General features: G+C 33.9%; 1 protein-coding gene across 4 annotated transcripts in view; it reads right to left on the bottom strand.

Moving 5' to 3' along the window:
- Positions 1-12,943, bottom strand: part of LOC128234009 (V-type proton ATPase 116 kDa subunit a 1-like) — a 29,767-nt gene extending 16,824 nt beyond the window's left edge. Inside the window, exons 1-12 of one of the 4 annotated variants that reach the window (XM_052947943.1) lie at positions 12,695-12,943; positions 12,119-12,303; positions 8,164-8,242; positions 7,520-7,617; positions 6,981-7,109; positions 5,276-5,385; positions 4,642-4,768; positions 4,174-4,256; positions 2,656-2,749; positions 2,112-2,324; positions 1,613-1,763; positions 250-389 (exon numbers count right to left, since the gene is read on the bottom strand). In XM_052947943.1, coding sequence (XP_052803903.1) covers positions 250-389; positions 1,613-1,763; positions 2,112-2,324; positions 2,656-2,749; positions 4,174-4,256; positions 4,642-4,768; positions 5,276-5,385; positions 6,981-7,109; positions 7,520-7,617; positions 8,164-8,242; positions 12,119-12,235 — 1,341 coding nt within the window. In that variant the 5' untranslated portion in view covers positions 12,236-12,303; positions 12,695-12,943. Of the gene's footprint in view, positions 1-249; positions 390-1,612; positions 1,764-2,111; positions 2,325-2,655; positions 2,750-4,173; positions 4,257-4,641; positions 4,769-5,275; positions 5,386-6,980; positions 7,110-7,519; positions 7,618-8,163; positions 8,243-12,118; positions 12,304-12,473; positions 12,663-12,694 lie in introns of those variants that run through there. The other 3 variants (XM_052947940.1, XM_052947944.1, XM_052947942.1) reach the window with 3 other exon arrangements.
- Positions 12,944-13,435: the final 492 nt, after the last annotated feature.

Raw genomic sequence — 13,435 nt, 5'->3', positions numbered from 1 at the left:
TTTTAATTTAAACTGAAATGACACAAACTTACATTTAAAACTTGATTTGTAATGAACTGCTTAGAGTCTTGACTCAATACCATCAAATTATCAATCAAACTTAACAAACAAGTGGTTTCACAGGTGTTTGGGACTTATGAACTGTTCAGATTTGGGCACTTTACATTTCTTAAATCTTCACTGATAAATTATTTTAAGAAAAAAACACAGCCAAAATAAAATAAGCTTCAAAAACATTTATTTTCATACCTCACTCCCGGCCATTTTAGCGGCCAGCTGTTTCTCCTTCAACACAAGAAAGAGTGCAAACAGAAACATGATCAGTCCATGGCCGGTGTCTCCAAACATGATAGCAAACAGGAACGGGAATGAGATTATCGTCCAGGGGGCTGGAATAGAGATATTAGAATATTATCGTCCAGGGGGCTGGATAGAGATATTAGAATATTATCGTCCAGGGGGCTGGAATAGAGATATTAGAATATTATCGTCCAGGGGGCTGGAATAGAGATATTAGAACATGATCAATCCAAGGACCGGGTCTCCAAGCATGATAGCGAACAGGAACGGGAATGAGATTATCGTCCAGGGCGCTGGAATAGAGATATAAGAACATGATCAGTCTGCGGCCTTCGTCTCCAAGCATGATAGCAAACAGGAACCTGAACAATATAAGTGTCCAAAGGGCTGAAATTGAGATATTTGAAGGGTTTTTTAAAATTAAGTTGCATTTAAGCTCAGTACACTTTAGACAACTATATAACTACAGTGGTAACTCACTAAACCGGACAAGGTCCGGACTGGGCAAAATTTCCGGTTTAGTGAGGATTCTGGTTTAGTGAGGATTCGATGTACGGAGTAAGTTTACTCAAAATATTAACTGAGTTAACCTTTAAAGGCTTTTGTCCTCTAGGGACAGTTCAATTCTCCGACATTTAGACGGAGGTTGAGACATGATTAAAGCACTTGCAAAAGTGATAAGCATAATTAAACATTTCTGTGTTTTTATAATCATCTTTTTTCCAAGTCCTGAAATTAAACAACTCGCGTAATTTAATGCTTGTTTAGTATGTTTGATAGTTTAATTAACGCACGGCTCTAATTTGATTCAATCATAGAAGTCTTTAGATAAAACAACCATCCAAAATGATCACTAAATAACTGTTTCTAGTTCTTTATTTTCTGCAACAAACAAATAAATGTTTTATTCAATTTACTTTTCGCAAGTTTGCTTATCGTTTGATTATCTCGCGACAGTCAATCCACAGCGCAATCATCATTATCGATTATCGTGTTAACGCAGCATCACAGGTGTAATATTTAACGAAGCACCGGCTGTCAAAACAAAGTGACACGCGATTCGCGAATTCCTAATACACAAAATTATTTTGACATGTTTAAACAAAACGTCAAGTTTTGTGAGGTAAAATTACGTTGACAACTAACAAATTTTCTCGATTTTTTGTCCGGAATTCTGGTTTTGTAGGGATATTTTTACATTGAAAATAGAAGGGGGAAAACCGGGACTCTGATAAAAGTCTGGTATCCGGAGGATTCCGGTTTTGTGGAGATCCGGTTAAGTGAGTTTCCACTGTATATAACTGTTACTGACCTGGGTTAACCTCTCTATAGCTAGCCACACCATAAGCATCCACAATGTTCTGGAATACTACAGTGAATTTGTTCAAGCGATGAAATGTCGGTGGCTCCTGACGAGACGACATACGGTTCAGAATTGATGGCACTGAACTTCCACTACGCTCCTGTATAGATTTCAAATAATATATAAGTATAAATATTTTTTGTTGGAAATAAAAATAAAATACTATCAATAATCGGAAATTGAAAACTGATTAATGCTTGATTCTCATTTGTGTGCAAACATATTTGATTGCATTTTGGTTTTATTATTATTTTACATTAAATAATAAATTTATAAATTTTTAACTTTAACAAGCCAACTACAACACACTAAAAATTGACAATCAAACATAGTACATAATGTGAAGTGAAAGGAATATGTTGGCTATAGCTAAAAAAGACTATAACTTTAAGGACAATCTCTTTAATCAATTGATATCACACTCTTACAACACTGATGTCCAACTTACATTTCCCCGTTGTAGGGCCTGCTGTATTCGGTCCAGGTCGCCCACAGGGCACCAACATTCAGCAATGAGACATTTCTGGGTGACATCCAGGTTAAACATGTTTAACATGTGATAGATGGCCTTGATCTTCCGGACCTTAATAAACCAGACCTTGATGTTCTTGGCAGCAGCGACCAACAGTCTGTGACGGTGGTCTTGGGTCTGCCCTAACACCTATTAACCAGAAAGTACTTGTTATAGTCAAAGGCAACATACTGATTATTTTTGTTCATAAAAAACATTTCATTAATTATTATTTTTAATTGAGTAGCCCATGTTTTAGTTTGTAGTAACTCTAGAACTAACATTATTTTGTGTCCAATTATACACCATCATCTGTTAGTGTTGGCATTTATTTCTGAGTTGTTTATCTCCTTATTCTTTTCTTAAATTACTTTATGAATGAGTCTAGATTGATAGAAAAATACATTTTCTAATTGAAAATTATCTTCTATTCAATGGTGTTACTTAATAACCAAATAAGGACATTAATTCAAGAACATACAGTATTGAGGTCCTCTATGCGTGTCATTACACCAATGGCCATTTCTCGTCTCTCAGCCTGCGTCTCTGGGCAGGGATACAGCGTGGCTCGGAACCTGAAATTGTTGGGTGGGTTAATATCTACATGGACAGTCAGAACTCTAAAGAAAACATTGCAAAAAAATAAATAAAAAATGAAATAATTAAAAATATAAAGCTACACTAGGTAAAACTAAGCATCATGGCCTATCCAACAAAGACATAGGACCAAACAAAACAAAATTGATTAGTCCTTGGTTTTAAATTTAACATTCCCTGAACATTTACATAAACAATAAACTCTCCTGGGTGCAGGCACACACAAAATCTGTGCATCAATATGCCTGCATTTACCTATCTGGAGGTCCCGTGCATATCATAACAAGAGGCCCAAAAGGGCCTATGCTCTACTGGCATGGCTTTTGTGGTCATATCAATCCAGAGCATGTATGTATGGGTAAAAGGCAACCGACATATAGTTTATGTTTTGTGTTTGGGTTACCTGAAAACGTAGCACGTTCAACATCTGAGTATTGTAAGCAGATTAGCTGCATGAACTATTTTAATATGTGCAAAGTAAAAGTCATCCGACAAAAAAAAATTGCTTTCAAAACTGTACTCATAGTAAAATTTTCTGTAGTTTTAAAAGTTAACAAAAGTTGGTCAAAAGGTCAAAGTCAAGGGCATCCTAGGACAACATTGATCAATTTGAACAAACATTCACAATCAGTTGTGCTGGATGGATGCACGAACACACAAAAAGATTTTTAAACCTTTCCAGATTTATGTTTACCAAACCTGTGAACCCTGGGTGTGGCCAGTAATGACACCAGGTGCATAACTTAAACATTCACATCCAATTTTGTTAAGATGAATGCACAAACTACAGAACTTAAAGCTAAAAAATGGCCTTTGGGCTTTCAACAAGAACAAGGCAGAGTAATTCACAAAATCAACTGCAGAAGCAAAAAGCAAATTGTCTCTCAAAATCCTAGTCTTGCAAATTGTCTCCCTTAACTTGAATTTACATGTACATGTAAACTTGGCTAAAAATAGAATTCGCTCATGCAGACCTGGCTAAAAATAGAAAGCATTTCTTTAAAACTTTCATGGCCCATAATCTAGGCATTCATGGGCGGATCTTGCTGGTTTTCGAAAGGAACCGAGCTCTAATGGATATCTAGATACTGTACAAGTTTCATCGAGATACAATCAAAACTGAAGACTGTATCGTGTTCACAAGCAATTGTTTACAGACGCACGAACGCACGACCGCACGGACGCACGGATGCACATACTACGTACACATTACCATCGCATAAGCTCTTCTGGCCTTTGGCCAGTAGAGCTAAAAACAGGTTTTCTTAACCGATTTGAAGTCAGAGAAAGAGAGATTGTGACTACGGTAGGATCCTGTTAATCCTGTGCTATTGAAATCAAGTTGCTAATGACTTATGATGTCCGTAACAATGTAAATCTGAGTTGACCAAATGAAACCTACCCCTCGCAGATTTTTTTCACTCGAGATTTCAGCTGTTCTCCTTGGAAAAATATGATGAATACTGTCTTGTCCACCTTATCACCCTGAAACAGTCAATTACCATGTTCTACACACATTGTTCTACAAGTTAATTATACACGTTTGGTGAAATATATGGTCCACAGCATGAACGCTTAGGCTATATAAACTTGTCTTTATATTTTACATATAAATGCGTATCATTTTTAAAATACATTAATGTAAAAAACTGTTATCAAATCATTAGTCAGCATTCTTATATTACTTGTTTCCAGACATTTACGCAAAAGTTGACTCATTTAAATCAAAGACAAGAAAGAAGTTGTCAAAACGATCAATCTGTGAGAGTTCAGATTTAAAGTTGAAAAAAATAAATCTTGAATTGAAGAATTTAGTTTTAGGTTTTAATTTTGAAACTAAACAAGCAACTCTTTAAAATATCCTACTTACAGTAACAGGGTCCTCAAGTGGGGTATCGATTTCAGCCTGTTTCAGAAACACGTTTCCCCGGCACACACGCCATAGCATACGCTCGAATGCAGGAATACGCTCGCGTAAAATCACTCCTGCCACAAATCTGTGTCAAAAGGAAAAGAGAAAAGTATATCAAGATTCATAAATAAAGAGCCAGTAGTGTTGAAAGCTGTACATAATTTCAACATCCACCTAAAGATGAGCCACATTGCGTGATCTTGGGCCTTAAGACATTCATTTGCTATTTTAGGGCATTTAGATTAAATTACATTTAAGAAAACATTGCTGAAAATGACTATGCTTTTCGCATTCTCAACACTTATTTTTATGTCACACACATGCCATATTAAGAAAAGGATATTATTGAAATGAGTACCATAATAAACATATCAATATTACAATAAGCATTTATTTTGCATTATAAATGTCTTTCTTTTTCAAGAAAGAGGCAGGTGCTATGAATTTTTTCATTTTGTTTTTCAATTCAACTATTCATTCTTTCAAATCCAATAGAACACATACTTTAACCTACCAAACAACTATCAATCATTTACAAACTTTATTTTTTTCATCAAACATTCACACAATCTAATCCTACACAAAAACCTACCCAAGTTTATGTGCCTGTGTGGCCCCTCTCCCGATCTCCTCCCCCAGCAGCCCGAGTGCGTCATCTGTCCCCAGGGGCTCGTGTATTGCCTGAATGTGATGATGTTCCGCCTACAGTAACGCATGAGAGACACACAACAGTTATACACCACCAAGCGTAACATAGGATAAAACAAAGCTGGAAATGATAGTATGGTAAGCTAGTCTAAGAACAAAGCAGGCTATGTCTTTAAGTTAAAGCTACTGTTTACTCTCATGTCTCTTCCAAAAGGAGCAATGGCCAACACTGGTTGGCCTTTTTTAAAAAGGGGGCATAACTCAAAAACTTTTTAAGCAAGAGTTATTAGCCTTACTATACATGTGGGTATTTTCAATGGCAACAGTGTACTAAGTTTCCTTTTGAACAGTTTTTTTAGTTTTTGCACAATGTCGCCCAAAACACAATTGACAACAATACCAAGGCTGTGCCTTAATTTACTTCTTCAAAAAAAAAGATGCAGTAAAAATAAGAATATTTCTACTACATAATGACAACAGTTATAATGAGACAATAATAAACTGGTGTAATATGATAAGCACAGCATATATTACTTAAACTAATATCAGCAGCATAGTGCATGGCTATAAATGTGCATATGCCTTTTAAAGCTGAATAAAGGTATGTTATGTTATGTTACAAATGCTTCAAACCTATTATTGTTATGTTGTGGTTCATCTTAAAATTCCAAGGCATGCATATATGTTAGTAGTGTCATCTAAGATTATACACATTATCATGACATTTCTCTCACTCAACAAAGGATAATAATCTTGTTGATATACATACTCTTATATTTATTCAGTGTTCTCAATAATAACCGACTGCCAGCAAAATGGACGGTTCAAATGGCAATATGGCCATTTCAAATTTGAAAAGTGAATTTTAAGTAGAATAAGTAGTAGCTGGTTGGTAATTTTACATTTTGAGATGGTTCAACCGAAACTTATTGAGTACCCTGTGTATTCTTATCTATGACTGTTGTTCATCGGCAAACTGCATAAAACTTTGATAATGTCCACATGTTCCCTTAAAGCTAGTAAGCCAGGGTCCCATTTCATAAGATATCGTTAACCGTTCGCTGATTACGAGTGCTCGGGTTCAATGGTAAAGTTACGGGCAGAATCTATTTGATAAATTTCCTTACGATTTTTTTCTATTGAAATGCAGATTACACCAGAAACGGACTTATGCCTAGAGAGGAAGGATCTGAAGCCTTACTATCTTTATTTAAACGGAGCCCTGATAAGTAAAATGAAAGGAATGATTGGATAAATAATGAGAAATAATAAAGATTCTGGCTAACTTTGCCAAAACCAAAGATACAATTGGCTGCAGAGTGTTACAGTCTAGTTGTTCTTAACAAAAACAGAGTGTTACAGTCTAGTTGTTCTTAACAAAAACAGAGTGTTACAGTCTAGTTGTTCTTAACAAAAACAGAGTGTTACAGTCTAGTTGTTCTTAACAGAAACAGAGTGTTACAGTCTAGTTGTTCTTAACAGAAACAGAGTGTTACTAAATATACCAATGAGGAAAGAGTTTTCATTACATTTCATGTACGTTTAATTGTAGTTTCAAACATATTTGATGAAATCAGTAAAAATACTATGCATATCAAGTCATTTTGATACATTTCATTACTTACATCATCTTGAATTATAATACGAACCTCATCAAAGAATGTCTGTGTTTTCCTCAAGATGTGTTTGAGCTCCGTAAGCTCCAGGAAATTCTTTTTAAGGGCTTCAGAGTTGGCATTCACATCATTCATTTCTGATTCTAGCTTCTCAAATGTTGCCTGGAAAACAACGACAGATTCAAAAGATTCCAAACTTGTCCATACAGTTAGATATACCCAATGGATGTTTTTTGGCAATATTGCCAAAAAAATGCCTATAGGTAAGATAAGTTAATAATTAAAATAAGAAATACTTTTTCACAGCTCTTCTTGCTATACATATGTACTAAGTTTCATTTGATTATCTTGAATGGTTGTAGAGTAATGGTAAAGGTTGGTTTTAGAAAATGACACAAAAGTCATGTAAATACTGCGATTCAGACGTTCACACAATTCTTGCTATTTGTCTATGGGTCATGTGAAGGAAAGTTTCGGTTATGGGCACAAATTAAAAATTTCCATTATTCATGAACAGGGGGAACAAATGACTATGTGCAAGTTAGGTAAAATAGTACAAATGTACAGCATACCTCAAGATCAATCATCTCTCTAGGCTGTGGGGCATCAGGGTTGTCACCGGTGTCCAACATCGGAATACCATCCTTCTTGATCTCTTTCTCCAGGAATCCTGGGGTTAAAGGTTTACATAAGTTTATTATTCACTTACAACTATAATTCTGCTAGTTGGATGTGTTGACTGCTGGGAGTCCCCATAATTTCTTATGAAATGATCATGGCCTTGACCTATGACCCACTGACCTCAAAATCAATACAGGTCATGTGCTGACCTTGACCAATAAACTTTCTCAAAATTGAGTGTGACACAGATGACACAGGCATTGGACAAAGTAATTCCTATAGGTTTGTCATGCTTCGCAGGCGACTCAAAAAGCTCCATTTGCAATTGTTTAAAATTACAACATGTTTATTGCCTTACATCATGGGTCATAATAGTTTGGGAAAAATATCAAGTATCTGATTCACAGGACATGAGAATTGTTCATATTTAGCATACTTCAAACATCTTTTGCTTTGATTTTTAGACACACCTAAGTTAATATACATTGTATCATTAAGTTTGTACAAAATATTAAATCACATGCAGAAATAATGAGCATGTAACATAAAGTCACAAAAGTAAAACAACACCAATGCTGAGATCTCTGTAACTTACGTAGTTTACGCTCCATTTCATCACACCTTCTCACTTCATTCACAAACTTCCTTTGAAATGCATTCACATCTGGATTCAACTGAAATGTTGCAAGGTAAGATGAGTATCATATCATGGGAAAATATTGCCCTCACAGTGCTCCAGCCAGGATTTAAAAAGGGCAGGGTGCTTGGTCTGAATGAGCACTTTTGATCTGCAATGAATGAGCCTTAATGGGGCACTTGCAAGGGCCAAATTTCAATTCTTATTGTGCCTGTGTTCTAAACACTTTCAAAACTTATAGGTTGTTAGGAATACCTCAGCTTATTTCTTTACTTTAGTATCAAAATTATGTATATTTAATTTTCTCATACTTATTTCTGAAAATTGACTGTCAAACAAAATATACACAGCAGGGTGTAGTATAAAGTATAAAGGCAACACAGGGGGTACTGGAAAAAAGGCAGTGGGCTGCCCTACCCAGCTATTTAGGTCTAGCTGGAGCACTGCCCTAACATGCAAAAAAAATTGTTGGGGAGAATTGTTTCATCTCCCATAATTAGGATATTTATGAAAAATAAACATAATCACTTCTATAAAATTCTATTAAATTTACAACAGGCAAAAGAAAATAAATGAAATCTGCACAAAGGCACATTTCAGGGTTACATCATGGTCACATCTGCTGATAAATATATTTGTTAAGGGATTGAGTAAGATCACAGATTGAGAACAAGGAAGAATTTTTTGTCCAAATTTGAAGATCTTTTTATCTGAATCTCACTATCAATACGAGGGTTTCTTTTTCCAATTCTCCCACTCGACATGTAGCTAAAAAACCATTCAAGATTATATTTTTAAGAGAACAGCAATGCTTATCAAGATATCAACACAATATGCTATATTAAGGTATTTTTGTAAAATAATCTACAAACTATTAATACATTAATTTATGATTAATGATAAAACCATACTTGTAGGACAAGTACATCTTTTGGTTCTAGACAAAAAAGATTTTTATTGGTTTATAAACCTGCCAATAGGCATATGTAATTTACGATATGCTGGAATTGGAAACACTTAAAATGCCTAATGAAAGACAAAATAGGCCAAATCATAAATTATTTGAACATGACATAACTTGAAATTTTTAATAAAAAACCAGCGTTATATTTAAATATAAACTGTCCTATTTTATGGAACCCTTCTGTCCTATTTTATGGCACCTTTCTGTCCTATTTTATGGCATCCTTCTATCCTATTTTAGGGAACCCTACTAATCTCATGGGAGATCAGCATGGGTACCCTTTTGCCTTCAAAGAATTAAATGCCTAAGACTGTCAAATATTTCTTTTGTTTTGATTAAAACTTATAATATGATTGTGGTAAAACTGCAGTCGTTCGAACAGGCAGTTGTTAAAAAAAAACAGCGGTCAGTCAAAGTCGAAGCTAACCCCCGACCATTATTCCTTCTATTTTCATATAAAATATACTGATGCTGGATCAAAACCTAAATAAGTCGAGGAGTCCAGCACTATTGCCACCCTAGGATATACAAAACATATGCAAAAACCATATGTTTACCTCAAGGTCATAATTTCAAATGTTGTTCCTAAGGCATGTTCATAAATAAACAATCATTTGGCAGGTATTAAAATGTGGTAAAAATTGATATGACAGATGAAAGGGAATTTGATATGGTGTGAAAGACCGATTATCACAATTTACTCATGACCTCTAATTCTTTATAAGGGCATTTGAGAAGAAAATTGTGAAAAGTTAATGACCAGAATTAATTATATTCTTATATTAATTGTTTGGAAAATGTGTTGTTTTTTTTGTAAAAATAAACTTTGATATTTATCAATTTATTGGTTTTTCTTTTACATTTTCACATTTATTATACGACAGCCTTTGAACATATGAGTGATTTACATAATGCAATATATAGTTAGTGCCGAAGTAAACTGAAAACTTCAAACTTTGAATATACATTGTAACAAATTTCTTAACAGACTAAAATGGGTCCAACGAAACATTGGATTACCCAAGAACTTAGCTCGGTTCCTGGCGTTCTCGAGCGACCGCAGTTTTATTGCGGTGCGGGGTGATACAGGAATCCAGTGGATTTCACGTGAAATCCACTCAAAACGTGAAATCCACTCAGAACTCAGTTATTTAAATCAATAATTATTTTTTTGTATACATATTGGAAAGTGCCTCATGAAGGGTTTATATTTCAAATTTTATTGAAATTGGTAAAAAAATAAAGAAATTAGAGCAATTTTTCAAAATTGTGGTTTTCACTTTGATTTCCGATCTTTTTTCAAAATAGGTCTACAACTTTCTTATATTTGGATCAATTTGAATAAAATTTGAAATATAAACCCATTATGAAGCTTTTTCAATTATTTGTTCAACAAAAAGATTAATTTGTTAAAAATAATTGAGTTATGAGTAAATTTCACGTCTGTAAAAGTGGATTTCACTTGTCAAAATATGGATTTCACTTCGATTTCTGATCTTTTTTCAAAATAGGTCTACAACTTTCTTATTTTTGGATCAATTTGAATAAAATTTGAAATATAAACCCATTATGAAGCCTTTTCAATTATTTATTAAACAAAAAAAATAATTTGTTAAAAATAAATGAGTTATGAGTGGATTTCACGTCTCAAAAAGTGGATTTCACTTGTCAAAATGTGGATTACACTTTGATTTCCAAAAAATCGCTCTAACTTCTTCATTTCTTGATATATTTCAATAAAATTTGAAATGTAAACCCTTTATTAGGCACTTTCAAAAATGTATACAAAAATTAAAAATTACTAATTAATATAACTGAGTTAGGAGTGGATTTCACTTCTCGAAAACTGGATTTCACCTCGATGTCCGATCTATTTTCGAAAAATTGCTCTTACTTCTTCATTATTTGACCAATTTCAAAAAAATTTGAAATATAAACCCTTTATGAAGCACTTTCTAATAAGACTACAAAAACAGAAAATTATTTATTAAAATTAATGAGTTATGAGTGGATTTCACTTATCGGAATCTGGATTTCACCTCGATTTCCGATCTATTTTTTAAAAAACATGAAAAATTGCTCCAACTTCTTTATTTTTTTACCAATTTCAATAAAATTTGAAATATAAACCCTTCATGAGACACTTTCCAATATGTATACCAAAAAAATAATAATTATTAATTAAAATAACTGAGTTCTGAGTGGATTTCATGTTTTGAGTGGATTTCACGTGAAATCCACTGGATTCCTGTATCACCCTGTACCCGTTTTATTGTACCTCAATCATTACATATTTGGCAGTTAAAACCTATTATTACTTCAAACCAAAACCATTCCCAACATTTTCTCTCAAAGTCATGATGTTCCAAGTCATTTACAGTCTAATTCAATATGTCAATTAATTCCAAGAGCATTACCCGTCTTTTGAAGCACCTTGTACATTACTTAACCTGACTAAAACCTAAGATGATACTAAAATATGAATTGGTTGTAACATTTCTTAGGCTTAAAAAAACAAACACATTTGGTTCGGGTTACCCGACCCTACGTACGGAATAGGCGCCGACCCTATTTAAATTGCTTTTCACTTTGTAGTTGAAAATCTTAAATGCATATACAGTAGATAACTTTAACCCCATTATCCAATGATGAAAATGACATTCTTATATATATAAAGCCTAATAAAAATTTTTTTTTTAAAAAGCCCACCTACCCTACCTATCTTTTAAAAGGATGTAACCCTAACCAAACAATTTATTTTTTGACGCCTTATATAATTTGTTAATAATTATTTAACCACAATAAGATAAATGGCAGCCATTTCATCAAGAATTAAGCATTTTGTATCTAGATACTAGATAGGTACCACTGTTGAAAAACAAACCACTTCAACAAAATTGCTTCTAGAATTCTTGATGAAATGGCTGTCCCCTAATGTACAAAACTTACATCTCTAAACTGCACGAGTCCCAACTCCCCAAGCTCTGAAACACATGCATAGGCTGCCTCTGATTGCAGGAACAGCTGGCATAGTGTCATATCCTCACTTCGGAATAACGATCCCATGGTTGCAGGCTAGCAGTTTTCCTCTGATGACCAATGGATGATTAATGATTTTCCAGCATGTATTCTACCTATATCAATTTAAAACAATAATAAATTTTACAATGAATACAAAAAATGTGTATAAAACAAATGTAAATGAAAGGAGCCACAGCTATTTCTGAAATTATTTTAATTTTGTTCTCCATTCAAATGAAAAAAGCTGATAAGAAATTTGTTTGCAGATAGTGAAATAACCTACTTCTTTGCAGTAAGAAAGTCTGATGTGATACAGCTAATCCAAATGAAGCTTTCATTACCGTCTCATTTTTAAATGATGTTTACATTATTTGCTATTTTTCACATGACAAGCTAAACCGCTGACTTCTCAAGATCACAAGATCTTATGATCATAATTTATGATGGGACGATCGATTACATTTGACACGAAGTTTCACATAAAGAAAGTTAATAAAAACTCACATAGCTGATTCAAGTAGGAAGAAAGCAGACAAAAGGCCTTGCATGGGTTTGTTGTACAAATATAGAGTTTAAAACAGAAATTCAGCCAAAATTGTATCCACAAATCGATTTTTCGTGGTGATGTCAATTCAAGGTTGGCTTGATTACAACCATTTTAGTAAGCGGCAAGAAATAGTACAATACAAAAATAATGTATCTTAAACATCTTTTTTATAATTCTTTGGAGTAAAATGTAGTCGAAATGTTAACAATATGTTGTTGTTTATTCATTCAGAAGGTTTTCTATTATGTATCATGTATGTGAATCGATTAGAATATATTTAGTCAAAACGGCGAGTACATTTAATTAGAATATGCAGTAGTCCCCCTTACAAATATCCGCGGTCTCTGACGCCCTTTGTCCTCGGTCATTATCTTTGTCAAATATTTAAGTTATCATTAACGTTCAAGTCATGACAAATATAGTAATTGATGATTCAGTTCACAGTTTTGTCGTTTACTATGGACGATCAAACCGTACACACTACTGAATTTGTCTTAAAACATGTCATAGAAAAAATAAGTCACGAACCGAGATTTTTGGACGCAGTGGTTTCCTGTGCCTCGTGTTTTTGTTTTGATTTTGATTAAAAGTTTATAAAGTTTGCCCCTGCCCATTTGATGCTTTATCGATTGAACCCATCGTGTGTCTCATCACATATGAACGAGTATTAAAATGCCAACCGGGACGGTGATGAGTTT

Source organism: Mya arenaria, chromosome 5 (genome assembly GCF_026914265.1).
Source record: "Mya arenaria isolate MELC-2E11 chromosome 5, ASM2691426v1".
NCBI lineage: Eukaryota > Metazoa > Mollusca > Bivalvia > Myida > Myidae > Mya > Mya arenaria.
This window is presented reverse-complemented; position numbering and strand designations above follow the sequence as displayed.